At 41.4% G+C, this 21,692-nt stretch overlaps 1 protein-coding gene across 4 annotated transcripts in view; it reads right to left on the reverse strand.

The window, feature by feature from the left end:
- Nucleotides 1–21,692, reverse strand: part of ARHGAP12 (Rho GTPase activating protein 12) — a 112,023-nt gene that overhangs the window by 11,210 nt on the left and 79,121 nt on the right. For 2 of the 4 annotated variants that reach the window (XM_058669572.1, XM_058669570.1), the window contains 5 exons: nt 18,288–18,413; nt 15,739–15,813; nt 12,786–12,847; nt 7,651–7,732; nt 2,670–2,771 (listed from right to left, as the gene is read on the reverse strand). In XM_058669572.1, the coding sequence (XP_058525555.1) occupies nt 2,670–2,771; nt 7,651–7,732; nt 12,786–12,847; nt 15,739–15,813; nt 18,288–18,413 (447 nt within the window). The remainder of the gene's footprint in view (nt 1–2,669; nt 2,772–7,650; nt 7,733–12,785; nt 12,848–15,738; nt 15,814–18,287; nt 18,414–21,692) is intronic. The other 2 variants (XM_058669573.1, XM_058669571.1) reach the window with 1 other exon arrangement.

Below are 21,692 nucleotides of genomic sequence, written 5' to 3' on the forward strand. Positions count from 1 at the left end.
TCTAAATCTACCACAGGTATTTAAAAATAAGTTCACAGGTGTACATTTAAAATTAGAATTAGGGCATGATGATACACCTGCAAAAATAAATAAATAAATGAAATGTAGTATCTTTATAAGCCTGAGAATTTTCTCTCTGATTAATAAGTGGAGAGAAAAAATATGAACAGTGCAAACTTCACAATTTCCTAGTTACTAAGCAAATGCAACAGCTTGGTATAAAGAGAGAGCACAGACAACGTACTCCATCCCATAGAGCAGAAACCTACTAAAGTAAGTGCCAAAGCATGAGTGTAATGAAGGACTCATTCATAGATAATCTCTTTGTTCAAAGCTTTTTACACTTGATGGAGTTCTGTGGCAATTGCAGGAAGTATTTCTCCCTTTTAAACAAAAACATAGGTTTGTCTAAAAGGCAGAATGAGACAGGCGAGAGAAACCTTCCATTCAATGGTTCACTGCCCAAATGAACAAGAGAGCCAGAGCTATACAGTTGCAATCAGAAGCCAGGGACTCCAATCAGGTTTCCCATGTGGGTAGCAGGAACCCAAGAACAAGGGCCATGATTTGCTGCCTCTGAGAGACATCTCAGAACACTGTGTCAGAATCGGAGTGGCAAGGACTTGAACCAGGCATTCCCACGTGGGATGCAGCCATTCTGAGTAGAGGCTTAACCCATAGCATCATAATATTCACCCAAGTATACCTCTTATTTTCTGGTTTATAACTGGGTTTTCCCCCCACCGTTAGAGACACACATGACTATTTTCCAGGCAACATTCTGAGAAACGCATTCCTCAAACATCCTAGGGGGTTTTCAAAAGTTTTGTAGGCCCCCCCAAAAAAAGCAAAGCACCTAAATAAACACCTTTTACTTTCACTTTCCCATCGGCTTTTTGAAGTACTGCTAGTGCTCTCCCAATATTACATGATACTGCCTCAAATAAGAGCTATGTAATATGACAAGATTCTGCCCTCCAAGACTTCTAGGGTGTTCCATGATTCTTCTTAGATGAGAGTAAATAAACACTGTTTCCCACACTCATCTCACCAGGGAACCCTTTTCACTGGGGCATCACCTCTTCATTCGGAAAGGGCTGCTTTCCTGGCATGCATCTCTTAAGAGAGCTGCACAATCAACCCATGTTGAGGATACTCTGGTGTGGGAAACCAAAAATCTATGCAAATCATCGGGCAGGAAGTTTTGATACACAAGTGATGATAACCAAGGGAGAATCTTTTTCAAGAAGTAATATCATGATTGTGGTGATGTATGGAAGACATGTAACATCCAAGAGGTAGAAACTGACATGGGGTGGCACTCAAGAGAGTAAAACCCCATACAGGCAGGAGACCTAGGGCTCGGCATGGAAAATAGCAACAAAGCCTATCTACCCAGATAAGGAGATGCGCAAGCCCAGCAATGTAAGGCCAGGAGAGTAGGTGGGATCTCAGAAGCCAGTCCCAGCTCTGCACATGCACTCTCCACAATGGTGAGCTTCAGTTCCTTGGAACCCTTATGACTTGAGTGGCCTCTGAGCTGTGTGAACTCAGAGAATGCAATGGAAATGAGGCAGGACTTCAAGGACAAAACAGAAAGGTTTCCAGCTCAGAAATCCCTTGATTATTTTATTTGAAAGACCTCCCTCCTCCCATCCCACCACACAGAGCTTCCATCTGCTGGTTCACTCCTCAAAACACCTGCAGCTGTCATGCCTGAGCCAGGCTGAAGCCAGAACCCTGAACTCCATCCAGGCCTCACACATGGCAGCAGGGACTCAGGTAGGATATTCATTAGCAAGAAGCTGAAAGGTAAACTATGCACTCAAAACACGGGATCTGGGCATCCCATGTGGTGTCCTAACTGCTGCACCAAATGCCTGTCCTAGGAGTGTTCATTAGGGATCAGAGCAAAGAGGGAGGAAGGCACCAAGACAGATGTTCCCTGAAGCTCCACCTCCATACATATACGCTCTGCAAATGGTCAAAATCCTCCTTATTTTTTTAATGCTAAATTTGGTAGGTAAAGGGAAAACAACATCTTTCTATTGTTGCTGAGGAAAGGGAGGTATGGGGAAAGGTTTGTGGGGTCCAGTTCAGAGTCAGTCATTTTTCCTAACAGTTGAGCTTTGCATTACCTAAGTTTCTCCCCTCTTACTTTATGATTCTCTGATCTCATCACCTCCACGCTAACTAATCACTGCAAAGAAGTATTTCCAAAATAACTCAGAAACAGCCCATCCAATTACTACAGTTAAGAATTTGATCCTGGGGCCCGGCATGGTAGCCTACTGGCTCAAGTCCTTACCTTAAACATGCTGGGATTCCATATAGGTGCCGGTTCTAATCCTAGCAGCCCGCTTCCTATCCAGCTCCCTGCTTGTGGCCTAGGAAAGCAGTCAAGGACAGCCCAAAGCCTCGGGATCCTGTGCCCACGTGGGAGACCTAGCAGAGGCTTCAGGCTGCTAACTTCGGATCAGCTCAGCTCTGGCCATTGCAGCCAGTTGGAGAGTGAATCATTAGATGGAAGGTCTTCCTCTCTGTCTCTCCTTCTCTCTGTATATCTGACTTTGCAATAAAAATGGATGGATGAATGGATGGATGGATGGAAGGGAGGGAGGGAGGGAGGGAGGGAGGGAGGGAGGGACCCTTAGGAAACTGTTCATTACCTCAAACACATTCTTTTTGCTGGATTTATCCTTGGAGGCCATCTCAATCATTGCCCCCTTGAGGTCCACCGTGAACTCTGGTTTGGACTGATTACTCCCAAACTTCATTTGAGAAAAAGAGAAATGCATTTATTAGACCATTCATGCAACATGTGGGTATATTAAAAAACATGCAAGACTAATGTTGCTAACAATATATGATAGCTATTTCAAATTCCATTCTCTCTATATAAAATAACACCTACTTTAAACCTGGAAAACATTTACAAGCTATGAACATGCATTACACAGAAAAAGAAGTAACATGGCTGAAATACCATCAAAATAAAGCTTACAGAGTCACACAGAAATCCTTTATCACCCCCACAAGTGGGTGAAAAGCATCCCAACTCTGTGAGGTTCTATGTGAACAGGCCTTTATATGCAAACAGGACACAAATTAGAACTCCCGCAGAGAGAAAGTTGACATTACCCTTGAAAATCTACAAACACAAGTAAACACACGTACGCTTGGAGCTTTGTAGTTCTACATTTTGGAGTTCATCCTAAACTATGCATGACTACTGTAAAACGCAAAGGTTAAAAAGATCAGGCACTATTTGTACATATGGATAAATCATTACCAAGTGAATTTTCCACCTGACAAGCCTTTCTAAATCTGATTATGTGTTTCGAGAGCTATTTCCTGATCGATTGTTCATGTCACCAACAACAACCACTTGTGAAAAAGCACACACTGAAGCTCCAAATGTTTGACTCGGCCTCTATCGGGGAATGGTAACCATAGTCGGACGCTAGGAAGCCTCAGGAACTCTGTGAGGCAACTACGAGAGGAACTGGAGCATGACGGACCACGGGAGACTGAGGGAAGAAAGAACCCAACTGTCTTGTCACAGCTAGGTAAGGAAAAGGTGAACAAACAGTAGGAAATGTATATGAAAACATACACTTGCTCCATATCTTGCCGTCTCTAACTTAAAACTTCTACTTGGTCAGTTCACTTGGAACAGAAAGGTAGCATTCTTCAGGCACTGAAAGGCTTGTGAAAGGCTTGGAGAGTTTGAAATCCCCAAGTGCTGTTGTACTGCAATCCCAAAGTCACAGAGACAGGTGAAAAACATCTCCTGCACTTGCTGCAGCAAACTACATCTGCTAAAATGTTTCCCAGTTCAGTTATACTTGTCACAGGAAGTGATCTTACCCGCGGACCTCACGAGAACTCAGGTGCTATTTGTATTGATCAGCCTGACATTTCGGGAATGGCTTGTTTGCACCTGTTCCTGTTTATCCCTTCAGGTTAGCAGTGTGAACTTACATGATGTAGTTGTTAAAACAAAACTAAATTTAGGAGTTCCATCAAATTTATCGAAGGAATCAATGCAAACTTCAGGATAATTTACTGACTTTACCAGGGAAATCATAATTTTTTAAAATCACAGTAAAATTTTTAACTGTATGCCACTTTGCATTCGTATCTTTTGTCATTCAAAAGACATTTAATGAACCACAAAGTTATAAACTGCACAAATAATGTGATAGATGGCAACATCCCCAAAATTTGGTCCTGCTTTTCCTGGCTGCAGTCACCTCCCCATCAATGGATTCATGGCAAAGAAAACGGAATTACAATGGCAAGAGGCATGCAACAAGAACACATACAGTGACAGCCGAAACAGGAGCACACTTGACATATGTGACAGCAGGCCGGCGACTGACAGAACTTTTCCAAGAAGAAAGCAGCGAAAGCAAGAGCTCAGAGACTGAGCCCGGCTGGCAGAGTGACTTGATGGGAAAAGGGAAGAAAATGATGGTGTCATCACAGTGCACAATGGTAAAATGAGGCACAAGAGAAAAGCATCATGGCACTAGAGAGGACAACAAAACAAACAAAAAAAAATTTCTCCACATGCAGACATACCACACGAGCACAGCTAGGCTTCCAGGCACTTATTGAAGACCTCATAATTTGGTCTGGAATACTTTCTGACTTTGCAATTGTTTATACAATTTTATTTTTAAATGAACTGTTTTAGAGAATCTGGCTCCAACAGACTTGTCTTGGCCCACGGTCGCAAGCAGAAGCCTTGAGGGGTAAGGGAGCCAACTTCTGCCACACCATTCACCTGTGGCTCCCAAGTCCCTGACCACCTTCCTCCTGGGCCCTGTCTACACAGTGCCTTTTTAAGTCACCTCTCAGGAATGGCCCCGCCATCTACCTCTGGCAATGTCTGGAGGCATTTTCAGTTGTCACACTGGTGGTGGGGGTGTTAGTCACATGTTAACCACTCCCCCACAACCAAGAACAAACTGGCCTCAGATGAATGGTAGCCATGGGGTGGGTTTTTAAATATTCCAGGGATATAATGGACAATCACTGGGTCACATTATGACTGCTTGCCTGTCTCCTCTTCTCTGTTAGAAAATGTCACTTTTGAAGATATGGATCATTTATTTACTTCTAAACCGCTGAGCTGAACACAACGCCCAGAACACAGCAGGCTGCTCTGTCCACTGAACAAACACTGAAATGTCTGAGCTGAAAGGTGGTGAGGAATAGAAAGGCAAAAGAACAAAACCTGTAGCTCCTTGATCCTGTTCCAGCAGAGCAGCCTCCTCCAGGAAAAGGCTCTCTGGGCCTGTTGTCTGAAGGGCAGCGGCATGCTGCACAGACACCTCACTTAGTCATCCTTAGCACAGGGGAGGACAAGAATCCAGCTGTGAGCCGCAAGGCAGGGGGAGGAGGCTCATGCCCTCAGGTGAAGGTGGAGGGGAATCAATTTCTGCCCAAGCACCTCTTTGTTTTGGTACCATGAAGCCAGTGCTTAAAGAACCCTCTGCCAGAACGCAGCCCCATCACACTGGAAACCTTCCCTGGGAGGACAGGGCAGCTCCCTGCAGGGGACTGCTGAACGCCCAGCCCGGCTGCAGGTGTCACTGTGAAGCAGGAGACGGCTGAACACCAGCAGACCTGCTCTTGTCTGAACTGACAAACAGCTAGACTGCTCTCGAGCCGCCCCCCCTTTTAAACAATCTGAAATCCAGAAAGGACTATCTTGTGTATTTCAGCAAACCCCACACTTAAATTTTAAAAAAATACTTGCTGTTATGGAGGCTGTCTAAATTGGTTTTACCACATTAATATGTGGGAATGGGGAAAGCAAGACAGATTGAGATTAGTCATAAAATGAGAATGAAGAATTGACTCTAACCAAGCATTTCACCATATCCAAGATTTGTTTCGTCTTTGGTGAAGACTATAAAACACTGTGGCTGTATTTTACTTAATTATACCTCACTGAAATAATGTAATTAATACAGCAATGTTATTAAAATCTCATATAAAGGCAAAAACTTGAATACTGAACTCCAAAAATTAAAAATTTAAAAACAATTCTAAAATTTCAAAATTGCAACATATAAAGTAAATATTAAATGACCTTTCTGCTCCTGCCATGTGGTCACACAGTAACACAACTGTGGCTGACCAACAGGAACACATCACACGTGACGTCAGTGGCAGTTCTGAGTTCAGAACTCCCTAAGGTTCTCTAGAGTTGCAACTTTCAATAGATGCACTGCTCTATTGGAATGGCTACACCAAGGGGTAAAATCAAGTTACAAAGTAGTTTCCATTTTCCTCAAGTTCAGCAATTGACAAATATTTGTTACTCGGCTTTCTTTGGGTGTTCTTATTTATTAAGACAGAGTATTAGCTCCATCCCTTTTCTTTCATTATCTTCTTTACTCAATTCCAAATAAAAGTGGAGCCACACGAACGAAGAACTGCAGAGGCCTTCCTCTAGCACTGGGTGAGCACAAACGTAGCACATGCTTTCTGCCTGCTTCCAGTCAAGGTCAATCCAAATCTCAACCTTTTAAAGCGAAAGCATATTGCAGGCCATTTTCACTGTACTGACAAAACAAGGAGAAAAGCAAACTGGTGGAGCAAAACAAAAGCAATGTCCTAGAACACCCGTATTTGTACTCAATCCATGTGGACTCCTGAGGCTGCCTGTCCCAGAAGCTGAGGACTGTCCCACTCTGCTGGCACCTGTGATTCAGCACACTGGCACATGCATGGACATTACAGTGGGATTTCCCTTCCATCAAACCTAAAGTCTGCTGGTCCCATAGTTCAAAAGGAACTCAGTGCTTCTAAACAACGTTGGTCGAGATAAGATATAAAGCAGTTCTAAGTCAGTCTAGAATAGTGTCGTTTTTAAACATTATTTGCACATTGACACTTCAAACTCGACTGCTAAAACTTTTAAGAAGTGAGCAGAGCCTGGACTCTGAGGCCAAAGTGCTAAACTTTTAAGCCCAGCTCCGCCTGCTGATGAAGCTGCAAGGTTCACGGAACGTTCCTGAGCATTCCGACTTCCTGGAGAGGAAAAGGTGCACATTGCACCTGGTGTGCATCCAGCACTCTTGAAACTTGAGTGACTGGATCCACCAATGCCAAGGACTTCTATTTCTACTGCAAATAAACTGAAGAGTAAGGACACTCCTCAAGCATTCAAATACGCAAAAATCTTTCAAATGTTTTTTCTTCTAAAAGCTGCTGACAAGGATACTGCGTCTGATCCTCAAGGGTAAGAACACGGCTCAAACAGGCTCACCCTACTACTGCTTATTTTCTAACATCTCAGACAGCAGAGGCCCCCCCCCACCCCCCCACACACACGCGCGCGCACAAAAGCTTTAAAATCCTGAAAACAACTCAAGGAATGAAATTTGTTCTGTCGTGCCCAAGGAGAAAGTCCACCTTTTAGTTCAACAGATAAAACACACCCTGTTGATCTTAATAATATGACACATTTTCAAATGACTCAAAAGTCATCTTTAACTAGAAGGAAAAAAAAAACAATTTTATTTGCACATTCACTGTAACTAGAAGGTCCTTGGGAATTACTTGTGCAGATTTGGGTTTACCCTAATACCAGCCACATGATTTAAGCCTCCAGAGAAGAGAAATACTCACCCAGCTTGTGCTACTTCCTTGAGTTTTGGTGAACAGTAGAGAGGAACCCTGCAACACAGCCCATGAAGACATCCAGTTTTTCCTGTAAGGACAAAGATGGCCAGTTAAAGCATTACTTGCTCAGTTCTTTCAACTATTAAGAAATTAAAACCCAGCTAATTTAACCGGTCTCAGCATTATCTACAACGCAAAGGAATTCCTGAGTCTAGCAATCCTTTCACTGGGACAACCCCGACCTGATCATACGACTCCACAAGAAATGGAATTAGAGACACCAGAGAGCGGAGAAGCTAGGGGTGGTGGCCTCACTGAGCTCCCTTGGAACCAGCCCAGCACACAGTGCACTTGCACACTAACTTATGTGCAAGTCACACAAACGGAACGCTGTGTGTGGCAAGAATTCTTAATCACAATCAAAAACAGGACAAACATGCTTTCCTCAATTTCCCCAATGCCAAATAAACACAGATTTCTCTTTCTTTCTTTGTTACTTCCCTTCTCCCAATAGGGCTGCCCTAGACCCACAGTTGATCCTGATTCCTTGTAAGTCTAAAATAAAATACAAAATGGTACCAATTCTTGTCCCAGCTGCTCCACTTTCTATCCAGCTCCCTGCTTGTAGCCTAAGAAAGCAGCGGAGGATGCCCCAAGTCCTCAGACCCTGGACCCGTGAGACACACCCAGAATAGGCTCCAGGCTTCAGAATGGCTTGGCTTAGCTCCAGCCATTGTAGACAATTGGAGAATGAACCAGCAGATGGAAGATCTTTCTGTCTCTCCTTCTCTCTGCAAATCTGTCTTTCCAAAAAAAAAAAAAAAAAAAATCTTTAAAAAAAATTCCTATTCCTGCTTTACTTTCCATACAACAACATACCTTACTGAGCTTTTAAAAAGAATCTTTTCATCTGGATCTTTTTTCTTATTTGTATAATATATTATTGGTCTTTGCCTTATGATCCACTTTATTTCAAAAGATTAACACATTCAGTCCATTTACATTTATTGATAATAACATGACAATGTGACATAATGCTGCTTGTTCTGCCTTCATTTTGCTATGTGTTTTTTATTCCATTTTATATGGAATTCAGGGCATTTTGGAAGGATTTATTCTTACTTTTAAATTTATTTTATACTGTAAGTCTGCTACTCATCTATTGACTCTCCATTATGAAATTAGCATATTCCCACTTTAAATAACATTTTTAGTTTAATTTTCAAAATGAGAAAAATGGTAGGACTAATAAATATGTATTTCAATACGTGAATGTTGAAACAACCAGCGGTGCCTTCAGAACTGAAGCACCCATGTGACTCATTTGCAAGCTAAATTAGTTACGTTTTCCTCCATGGAACTCAATTTTTTTTTCCTGAAAAAATGACTAATCAATATACTGTAGTTATTCAGTCTATGTGGCAAACAGACATTATCTTAAAAAGAAACCAAGTGAGCCTGTCATCTCAAAGAAAAACTGTTTTTGTTGGTTGTGCATTTGTTGACAGGAGAAAAATAAAGCTTTTGACAGCAAGTCTGAACCTTGAAGGCACAACATTAAGCACACAAAAACAGCAGATTTCACTTAGAAAGCATCTAGAATAGTCAAACTCACTGGAATAAGTGGCAGAAATGTTTTTGCCAAAGGAAGTAGGGAAGGGGAGAAGGGAATTCATGTTTCGTGGGTAAGTTACAGTACGGGAAAATGGAAATGTTCAGGAGATCTGCCACACAATGGGGACGCACTTCGTACTGCCGGGCTGCACCCTAACAAAAGCTCTAAAAACACACAAAAAGCGCAGGAAGAAACACGCACTTCAAGGCAGGATGGTCATCTCTAGTGCACATTTAGATTCGGGTGGAAATGTGGACTTGCGGCCCTTTTACTTCTTGAATTTTATGGTTAGTGGGAAATTAAGCTTGTGAATATAGAGTGGATTAAAAATGATGACTGCAAATATTGTTGAAGAGAAGAGAGGGAGGGAAGGGTACTGGGAAGGCACAGGGGAGAAATAATAATAAAATAATAATAAAAATAAAAATAGACATGTAAAAGTTTAGGGTCCAGCACAATAACTATTGGCTAGAGTCCTCGCCTTGCACGCTCTGGGATCCCATACGGGCCCTGGTTTGTGTCCCTGCTGCTCCACTTCCCATCCAGCTCCCTGCTTGTGCCTGGGAAAACAGTGGAGGATGGCCCAAAGCCTTGGGACCTTGCAACCGCTTAGAGAACTCACAGGAAGCTTTGAATTGGCTCAGCTCCAGCCATTGCAACTGCTTTGGGAGTGAATCAGCAGATGGGAGATCATTCTGTCTCTTCTCCTGTGTATCTGCCTTTCCCATAAAAATGAATAAAGGATTTCAAACACAAAATAGAATGTCTAAAAACTTTGCATTAGTTGTCATTGCTTGTGAATTTCTCCACACGTAAAAACAGCAATGACTTGTGGTATTACTGATGCGTGATGCTTTGGTAGTTTATCTAACTGTCACTTATAAAACACATAGTTGCTGGAAAACTGAGCAAACTCAGTGAACCAGAATTTCCAAGTGAACCACAAAATAGTATAAAGTTATGGGTGGGTGAAGATTCACTCAAGTACAACACACAAATGGTTTTTAAATGGTGAAGACTCTGAAACACATGGAAAGCTCGCTGCAGTGTTTCAGTCTTCACTGCACAACCCTTTGTGGAGCTCTGGGAGGACAGAACTGCACAATGACCTGGAAAGGCCGTTGGAGCAATCCTCCAACTGCTACTGTAAGGGAGGACTGTTCACCACATGGCCTAGAGACACACATCACGACACACTGAGCAGAAGCAAGGTGACATCCACTGCCTCTGTCTAGCCCAAGGCTGCAGAGACGCCTCTCTCCTCAAAACATCCATCATGGAAAATACAAGCATCTTTCTTCATTAAGAACACTATTCATGTTTGCAAGAAGTTACTGTTTTTTTAATTAATAAATACTTAAAATTTCTGTTCAATCCTATCACAGTAAGTCCCTCTGGAATAACCTATATAGACAAAAGGCCTTTGGAATGCTCAATTTTTAAAAGTTTAAACAGGTCCTCTAACTAAAAAAAAAATTGAGATCACTTGTTAGAAAATTACAAGTCTGGGGAAAAAAAAGAAAAAAATTAAAGCTCAATTGGCTAATCCTTTACTTGCAAAGGCCAGCATCCAATATGAGTGTCCTGGCTGCTGCACATTCCATCCAACTCCCTGTTTCTGGCCTGGGAAAGCAGTGAACAGCCTGTACCAACGTGGGAAATCCAGAAGAAGCTCCTGGCTCTGGCTTCCAATCAGCTCAGCTCTGGCCATTGGGAAGTGAACCAGGAGATCTTTCTCTCCGCCTCTCCTTCTCTATATAAATCTGCCTAATAAAAAAAATATTCTTTTAAATTACAAGACCGTTCATTTGAACTCTATGTACATAAGTTTGAAGATAGAAAGGATTTCCCAGAGAAACAAGAAGCAGTCCAAAAGAAGTCTGAGTCGCTAAGACTACTGCTCATCATAGGAAAACAGCAATAATAAAAGCAGGGAGTGGCCAAATGGCTAACTGCACTGCACACCCTCAGAACAGACGTGGGGAAAAACACAGAGCCAATCCACCAGCCAACAGAACACAGAACTGCAGTATTTGTGATGCTATTTCAGAGCACTTGGAAGCAAAACTTCCAAATTCCAAAATTTTTCAGTTTAAATAAGAAAAAATACTACAAATAAACTATGTGTAAAGCTGAAGCTCTTTTTTTAACACACATATCTCATTTTGAGTATGAACTGCAGCAATTCAGCAGTTTTTAAAGCTGCAGGAAATGTGACTTACAAACAATTGATTTCCTTAACTCCTCAGGAAATGTTACAAATTAACCAAAGAGTTTTATAATCCAACAGAAAAATAAAGGTTCTAAACAGACAATTCAATAAAAAATAAATACAAATGGCTTTTGATACTCTACCCTTCTAAAAAAGGAATACAAATGAAATATCACTTTCTTTCCAATCTATTATGGCCAAGATCAAGGGAACTGGCAACACACTGCACTGGAAAAAGCTGTGGATATGCAGCGCTACCGGAGGCAGGCCAGTCTCCACATGTTGGAGCACAATTTGTAACACTATCAAAATGACCTTGTAAAAGGTCTAGCAATTCTACTTTTGCAAAACTGATTCGACACAGGCATAGTAACACATCTACACTGAGGGAGCAAACACTGTAAACATCCTAAATGCCTACCAACAGACAGGTCTCCTCATACTTATAAACTACATACAATGTGCAGCTATACAACAATTAAAAGCAAAGTGACAGCTCCCAGCCAGACAGAGAAGACTGCTGAAAACAGTCACCCGTGTGTCTTCACACAAGGGCATATCCTCCTATGGGGAAAAGCAGAAAAATCCCGGAAACTGACATCCACTGTTTCTGGGGAGGGGAACCAGTGGCTAGCTAACCAACTCTTCGCGCACTATTGACTACACCTTGTTTCTTAACATATGCATCTGCTGCTTACTGCAAATAGTAACAAGAAAAATAACTGTAAAGCTAAGTTGAAAGTTAAGGTTTGCTGAGAATCCACTCCTGGATCGCTTCTGAATGTTATTTTACCTAAGACCACGTCAAGACAAATGAAATTTTCATACAATTCATAACCTACTGCTTATATTAGAAAACAACTGATTAGAAATTCTTCTGGGGCCCGGCGGCGTGGCCTAGTGGTTAAAGTCCTCGCCTTGAATGCGCCAGGATCCCGTATGGACGCCGGTTCTAATCCCGGCAGCCCCACTTCCCATCCAGCTCCCTGCTTGCGTCCTGGGAAAGCAGTCGAGGACGGCCCAAAGCTTTGGGACCCTGCACCCGCATGGGAGACTTGGAGGAGGTTCCTGGTTCTCGGCTTCATATCGGCGCAGCACAGGCCGCTGCACTCCCTTGGGGAGTGAGTGAATCATCGGATGGAAGATCTTCCTCTCTGTCTCTCCTCCTCTCTGTGTATCTGACTTTGCAATAAATAAATCTTTAAAAAAAATTCTTCTGAAACTCTTAATTATCTCTACTAGCATATATTTGCAATATATTAAGCAATTCAATTAGATGAATTGCATAAGAATTTTAAAGAGTTGTGTACTTACCGAACCTTTTTCCCATTGTCCGTTATCTTTGTTACATTTAATAATCCATATTTCTCTTGCCCCTGTGGAACAGAGTAACACAGTTTATGTGGGATTAGTGAAGACAATGAAGTGTAAGTGCTAACACAGGCCTAAGCAAAATGGTCGGAGCCTAGAAATTAGCTCATGAGAAAGGATTAGTCAGTATGGGGGCATGCTTAGCTCCACAGCAGACAGGGTTACGCTCTACAGTGTTACAAATGCTTCCTCTTCTTCAGCCTCAGCAGCTACTAGGCGCTTTGCTATGGAATTAGATTTCCACATAAATGACTCAACACCAGGAAAGTTACTTATGTGCAAATAGCAGACAAAAGGAATTATTTACTCCACTATTATAACTACATAATCTGAACATTATTCAGTATACTAACCTACTTTGTCTGACTGTAAAAATAACGAGGGAGGACAAATACAGAGACTGGTTAATAACCACTCAAAAGTAACTGCTGTTAAGCGGTTAGTTTTAATGCAGCATAAAGACTTAATATGTGCTTCATTAAGCATATAGTCAGATGGTAAAATGGACTGTGCAAAAAATATTTATTAGGCTGCTGATGTTAAAACGATGACACAAGCTTCACCAGCCAATATTATGTAGGCAAAAACCATAGCACTAAAGGTAATGTCACCTTAAAAGTTTCACAGATGTAAATAGCAGACATTTTCTCACTGCTTTGTCTTCCTCCACTCAAATGAATTGAATCAGAATGAGTCTGTGCCCATCACATTCATCAACGTTGGTAAGCACAGTACATTAGTATATGAGACAGTGGTCAATTTTAATTTAGTAGAAACAAAGAAAAACATTTCCAATCAGAATTTATTCCTGATTACTTAATACACAGAAAATACCTACATTTTCTAATAAACACACACAGAAAATATAGATGGGGAGTACATTATTAGAAAATGTAGGTATTTTCTGTGTAATATACAAAATAATGAATTATTTTTTCTGTAATGCCCAAAAGATAACAACTGGTTATGCTATGTCTGATAAAAACTCACATCTATTTACAAAGCTGAAAAATTGTGTTGATTTACATTTCTAGTACACTGAGATCTTGGGGAAAACTCCACATAAAGTCTAACAATAACTGTTCTCTTAAGACTTAACACATTGGCAAAACTGCCATTTTTCCTAAGAACTCCGTGGTCCCTCAACAAAAACTACACAGTTCTACGCATGCACAGGATGTTAAAGAAGAGCTCTCTCAACTTTCTGTCCCCCCACTCACCCCAACGTACCCCATTCCCACTAAATGCGAAACTATGAGAAGAGAATCTTTCCAATGCTGTGGGAATGGCGATGTAGCTCAGGCTGCTACAGGAGTGGACACTGAGCACAGAAACTGCAGGGGCACACAGGCGGGAAGTAAGCCCATAAAAAAACACCCCAACAGGAATTGTATGGGGAAAAATTTTTAAAAGCAGAAGAGGGGGAGTAGGGAGGGAATCCAGGAATGAAAAATAAGAGCAGTGGATGGTCCCACGCCTAGGGACCCAGTCTGGTTAGGGTTCGCATCTGAGGCTGTGATGGCCTCCAAATGGCACAGAATTGTGCACGTGGATGCTTGGTGCAAAGGAAGAGGTGGACACCCAAGCACTAGTGTTCTACACATGAAGCACTCTAACTTGAAAACGAACTAAGAACAAAGTCTGCCACACTCAAAATGTATGTGGCTAAGGTCCTCGCCTTGATCCCATATGGCCGCTGGTTCTAATCCCGGCAGCTCCACTTCCTCTCTATCTCTCCTCCTCTCAGCATATCTGACTTTGGAATAAAAATACAATAAATCTTTAAAAAACTACAAAAATCTACCATCATATAGTTGAGTTCAGTGCTATGAGGAACCTACAGCTAAGGGGAAAAGATACTCTTTTTGGGGATAGAAAGAGGAGGATCAGAGATGGAGCAAACCAGGAAATAGGACGCAGCTGACAGTACAACAGTAGGAGGTGAAAATAAACAAACCCCAGGCCCAGGAGCTAAAGACTGGATATGCCACCTGAGGGTCTAAAGTTGCCTCTAGGTGTGAGCCGAGCTGGAGAAGCAGCGAGAAATGACCAGCAGAGAGGATGCACCTAGGAGGAGCAGTAAGAGAGATCAAACAGAGTGCTCTTCTGAGAAGGACACAGAGAAATGAGGGGGTTTGACCCAGGGAAGTGCCAGTGAGAGAAAGAGAAGAGGCACCAATTTCAAGAAAAATTCATAAGTCAAAACTGACAGTAACTGGATGTGACAGCTAAGAGCGAGGACGGTGTTACACTGCCATGCAGAGGTGCCCTGGTGGGCGAGGCTGCCCAGCTCCAGCTGTCCTCCCCATGGTCCCTGCATGCTCCATGCTGTATTCTGACTGGGTCAAAGCCTGGCCCCATAAGAATGGTGCTCATTTGCAAGACAGGGAAGCCAAAGAGGGGCAGGCAGGCTGGAAGCACACACAGACAAGAAAGGAAACCATCCAAGTGAACCACTGTGTTTGCAGAGAAGTCCCAGGTGTCAGGAAAAGACTGAAGGACACTGCACTGGGCCAGGGGAGGGCACCTGCTCGCTAGGAAGCAGGGGAAAGCTGCTCCCCTCCAGGTGGCTGGCCTGAGGGCTGGAGGCAAAGCCTGACTTGACAGTTTTTTCCGGGTTATCTTTCTGGTTTTAAAAAGCAAAGATGAATCCATCACTTCAAATATAGGGTACATTCATTACTCATAATCTGGCAAAAAGTACAATGCTTTAAGCCCTTCAAAGCTAATTCTTGATTTCAACCTATTTTTAATCATGATGTCAAGAAACAACAACAGAAGACTGGTGGACTGTAACAGAAGAAATGCTTGAACACTGCACTTGGAGAAAGTGAATCCGCTGAGAAGGACTAGGGCAAGGGGTCGATGCCAGCCCATCAGCGCCCACCACACTAACTGTGTCTTGGAGCTTGGGCGACGAGGGAGAAGAGTCACTTTCAGGAAAGCATGGTTTGGAGGCAGGTGGAGATTCCTACAAGAAATAAGTAATGAAAACAGTTACTCTATTTTATATATAACTCCATTTCTCCCTCCACTCACAGCAAGAGAACTTAATTAAGGTTGTCTAAGAAAAATGCTTTCCTTATCATTTGACATCTATATTCAGCTCCAAAATGAACTCCGTACTGACTTTGAAACTACAGGTGTCATAAAAAAAGCTAACAGAAATGCAGTATATCCTACCACAATTACACTTAAAAAATGCACACAGAATCACTCAGAAGCAAGGATGAACGCTGCCTTAAAATCGTGCCTTAAACACACAAAATACACAAAATCTGTCCCTGGAAGCAATGTGCAAGTGGTCATCTCACCAACCTGCTCTTGGGATGCAGGGAGCAAGACCTAGCAACTGGAAGAAGCAGGGTTTCCAATTATCCAACAGCCATGGGGAAGAAAACAAACTAACCTGTTGTTATTGTAACAGGCAATTTATGGCTAAGTCTACACTGATTAGAAATAAGTAAGATTTTAACTGTAAGGAAGAAACCAGGATTGTTAATATTCATGTTTCACGAGGGGAAAAAATGCTTTCATGAATAAGCCTCTAAGAATATTATCAGAGCAAAGCCACAGTGTGTCTGAGGCCATCAACACAGTACATAATTGCTAGTACAAAGGTCTATCACACCATTCATGGCAGATACTCCTGAAAAGAATTTGGTATCAAATATCCAAGCCCCATTTAAATTGTCCCCATTCTCTTAGATGTTTCAAATAATATCAGGAAAAAGAGAAAAAACGTGCTAATACTTATGGATTTCCCTATCAAATCATTCCTTTGAGCATCTAACTAACTCCACACCTTTGTCACTATAGTGTTTATTAAGTCAGAGAAACTTCTGTCAGCGTGGGAGTTGCTTTTCAGTAATAATGCAGAAACCATTAACTTAACATATGTTCACTTGGGGAAAAAAGTCTTTAGTTTTACAATCATCCATTTGCTAAACCCAGGAACCAGGTTACAAGACAAATGTTGGCAGGGCAAAGTCTGGGATGAAACATCCAAGGCCAGCATTATTCATAGAGACTCTACTAAAATCTTATCCAAAAATATCCTTACAAGAAGAAATTAACATCTAATTCCAGTTAAGCCTCATCCAAGCTTTTCTGAAAACTTGTATCAGATGAATAATGGTAATTATGATTTGTTTTTCAGAGCATGCTCAATCTCACAGAAGCAACAATGGAGTAATAGTGTATCATAAACATAACTATTATAAACAAAGAACTTTATACTTTTACATTTATGTATCTTACAAATGTATACACATACATACTTACAAATATTAGTTTCAGTAAGAAGATACACACACACCTTTTCTCTCTTTCAAATAAAATAGGATCTTATCAACCAAATGAAATAGGATTCATCATTAACAACACTTGCTTATATTGGCTTTCTTTTGTTACAATGTGTGTAATAAACATTTCACACCTTATCACATACCAGGTAATCTATTCTGCAACAGTCCCTTTTACATAACCTCAAAGACAGGTTTATCTTAAGGAACATAATAAGTTATAAAAATTGTTTAGTTGATCAAGTAGTTCCCTCTGGATTGACTAAAAATCAGTGAGGTGGAGAGTAAGGGAGATATTTCTAATGAAAATGAATGAACCTCTGGTTTCAAGAAAGTTATATTCTCACCACTCAGGGACAATCAGATGAATAAGAAAATCAAACTAAGAAGTTCATGCAAATGGTTTTTAGTAAGAGATTGAAAACAAAGTCCCCCCACAAAAAAAGACAAAAATAAGGGAAAAAAACACATGAAAATGAAGCTCAAAAGAGATTAAAAAGGAGGAAGACAGTTTAACATCTCACCAAAATTATCTTGTTTTTCTAGCACAAACAGTGGGTTAGATTCAATACGGACTTTTACCCTACAGTAGAAGTCTTCAAAATATGAGGAATCTTCAGAAAGTTCATGAAAAACATACATGATGGAAAAATTAGGCAAACAAACTAAAAAAAAATTCTGCACACAAATTCATTTCTATCCATTTGACAAACTTTTTTGAAATACATTCATACTGTACTTAGGAGCTTTCTAAATCCTAAATAACAGCCTGGTACTTGGAGTTGGATGAATTTTTCTATTACAAATCTCCAGGACTCTTCCCCGCCTGGGGAGGACTCAATGCCCAAGTATTTTCAAGCCTATTTTTAAAAGCACAGATTCCAGAATACCACTGCTTTAACACACCCTCCATATTTAGTAAAAGAAGCAAGGACAGCATAAATAATACAACTACATTCATCACAGGTGCAGTTCAAATGCTTAAACTGTTCAAGATCCTTTGTCTTAGCAAAGACTCTTATAATAATAGAAATGCTATACGAAGTGAGATGTTAGTGCAGATGGTGACAATCACCATACAATACGCTGCTGCACAGAAAACCTGCCAGAGTTCTTGGCAAATCCTTCGCAAGAGTCCTACCTTGTCATTGGTGTCCAACACAATGGTACTATGTCTCCACTTTGTTAACACTATTGGTTCCTGCAGCCGCCTGTCCAGGCTCCTGCTTTTAATAATTTCTCTTTGTTGCTGAGATGATGCATTATACTAAAGAAAACAAAACGCAGTTGGTAAGTAACAGAAATGGAAGCAGATTTTAAACCATCCAAAGATGCGGCTGTTGTGCAAAGTTCATCCTACAATACCACATAAATTTTCCATACCCGTATTTCTCATCTTTCACCAGCACTGTGACACAGCTGAGGAGATGGCAGAGTTGGTGTTAGACAGTTCAAGTGATGGACAACAAAATATTTACTCAATCTCTTCAGGTGTAAAACACAGGTAATAGAAATACCAACTCATTCAGAGAGTCTAAAATCTATCACAGAAGCCTAAAATCCATCAATCAATGTCCTCACAGGTTCCCGGCAACTAACTATTAACCATCATAATTTCTAAAACTAGCCCATGGTATAAACAATCTTCTTACATGGCTTCTACTTCTAAAATCTGCATGAGTTTAACTTGGCTTAGATTTTAGAAATAACACTTATCTACTCAACAGTCATTTCTTATTGAAGGACCACTCTTCTTGGTTAAGAGATCTGTGTGTGCTTTTACGTAAAGGCTGAACATATTATGACTGTTCCTCTGCAATGGGACAAGTTTCTAAAGGCTACTCCCGAACCCATCAGTAGAATATAAAGAACAGGTCATATACAAAAGAAATACCTACAAAATGAGGTCTCCCTCAAGGGTGCTAGGGATCTCAGTTGTAACTACTTCTGGGCCCTTTTTCCTCTATTTCTTTGCCAAGACTTAGACATGTTCAATCATCTTAAGGTGTTCATTCTTGCTTTCTGTGACAGCTGCTTCACAATCCTTATCAGAGGATTCCCTTAAATGGGCCATCTCCGCGTTAAGCACTATTGTCTTTTCTCACGGAAGTGGAGATTTTCCTGGTTCTCTGTAGAAAATCTAATTGTGGGATATATTCTGGCATTGTGAACAGTTGAAGACTCTGATTTCTACTTAAATTTCCCATTGCAGCAGGCCATCAGCCAAACTGTTTAAGATTGAGAATACACATCTTGCGCCACTTTAATGGTCTACAGTTCAAATATCAACGTAGGTTTTAGAATCTTTTTTTTGTGCTATTCTGCTCTGCCATTTGAATGTTGTCCACAGGCCAAGCTGACATTTTGGCAGAACTCCACATCATGTTTCAGTTCTTGAGGCTCCTGCTGTGCTGATTCTGGCTCTTTTCCTGCTCGGCCCCCTCAGAATTATGCCTAAGCCACACGTACAGTCTGAACACCTCCCTCTCATCTCATCCCTCCTGCCATCCCCTCATTGGAAGGGTATCGCTATCATTCACTCAGTGCAGGGTGAGCATGATCCACAGGGCTCCTTGCCCGTGTGGGGGCAGAGCTGGTCAATAAAGCTCCAGCCTCCCCAGGGTTTGGGCAGAGGTGAAGAAGCGGCTGTTTCCTGAATGCTAGTGAAGAGTGGCTGGCTGACAGGAATCCAGGTCTCATTCTGCACAGCACGTAATACAAAAAGATGTGCTGCCTTTAGTGGTGGTCACCAGGAATAAGGCAGGAATAATGAGAAGACTAGAAAGAACTAGCTTTACTGAAGTGTCAATCATTTTCTTCCACACACTGGTGGGATGGTTAAAAAAAAAAGCTGGCTTATCTAAAACAGCCCATTCTGCATAACTGCTCCATGGGTCTCTCCCTCTCCTCCTGTGTCCAGTAGGCTAGCCTGGGCATGATTCTGCCATGGTCAAAATGAGAGTAGTCCCTGACACTCCAGCCCATTCCAACTCTCTCCTTTTTGTTGTGTCTGCTTACATCTCATCAGCAAAAGCAAGTTACATGACTGAAGTCAGTCAATGGCAGGAATTCACATATAAATACATGCATGAATGCACATATTCTATCCACTTCACTGTCACAAGAACATGCTTCTTCCAAATTCACAGCAACTTCTTAAGGCTTAAGATCATACCCTATGGACTCGTATTCACCAGAACACCCACAAGTACTGAACAACAAATAAGTATTCAGAAAACAGGAGCTAAGCTAAACCTCTAATACCTGTACTGGAGGTTCTAAGTCTTCTAGAATTTACTCAAGAACTATCTAAAGTCTTAAATTGCCTAGGATACAGAATTTAACTAGCAATTGTTTTCAATCACCCAGTAATAACCCACTAAATAGTAGTTCTGGTATTTTTATATAGTTCCTCATTTCAACTTTAAGCAACTCAAACTTCCTCTCCACAACCATGTTAACTGGAAGGCTAAGAAACTGCCAAAACCTAATGCTTTTAACCAAGTGGGAAATGGCAGCAGAAGCAGAAATCATATTTGAAAGTAAGGACCTGTCATGGTGATATGACAGCACATCCACTTCTGGTGCTAATGAAATACTCCTGTGAGATTCTGATGTAACTCAGATTCTTTCTTCTCTTCCTCTCTCACCGATCTCCAGAAATGACTAAGTGTCCAAACAATGAATCGGAGATTCTTTTGACCAAGGAAAGCACAGAAGCTAACAAGAAATCCTACAGAATAGTTAGCCACCATTAAGACTCCCAACTGCTCCTCATATATGAGGGGGTCTCCAAATAGTTCAACGAAAATGCATATTGTGAAAAAATAGTATGTAGATTTCAGAAATCTTTTGCAATAAAACATTTGTCATTAACTTGTTCTGTCTGGGCAGGATGTGGCCTGAGGCACTAAGAACAATGAGACACTGGTGTGAAAAGAACCCTGAGCATTAAGAATGAACATTAACTTGATGGTAAAGCTTGGGTGGAAAAGTGACAACATCCTTGATGCTGTGTGAAAATTTCACAGGAGCAACGGACCACTGAAACTGGCAACTTATAAATGAGTTCCTCATTCTATGGGACAAGATGATGCTGAAGATGGAAGCCTGCAGTGGCAGGGCAGTCAGTCCACAGTACTTGTGAGCACAAAATTAACGTCATTTGACAATTGCAGAAGAAACAAGAGTCAAATTCAGACACCTCAATCAGTTCAGCTTACACTATTCATTCTTTAAAATTCAAATGGAGCAAACTTTCTGTTCAATGGGTGTCCACACTGCTGCACCCAGAGTAGGTGCAGACAAGAACAGAATTTCTTCAATGGAAATTTTACACAATTGGGATCAAGACTCTGAAACATTTGCTCAAAGAAGTGTGGCAGGAGGTGAAACATGGCTGTAACAGTATGGTCCAGAAGACGAAGTACAGTCAGTGTGACACCTGCCAAGGCACAGAACTGGTCCAGTCACAGCACAAGCCAGTGCTTGAGAGGACATTCTGGGGTGGATGCTCAAGGTATTCTACTTGTTCGCTTCCTGCAGC

The sequence above is a fragment of the Ochotona princeps genome, chromosome 10, assembly GCF_030435755.1.
Source record: "Ochotona princeps isolate mOchPri1 chromosome 10, mOchPri1.hap1, whole genome shotgun sequence".
NCBI classification, from domain to species: Eukaryota; Metazoa; Chordata; class Mammalia; order Lagomorpha; family Ochotonidae; genus Ochotona; species Ochotona princeps.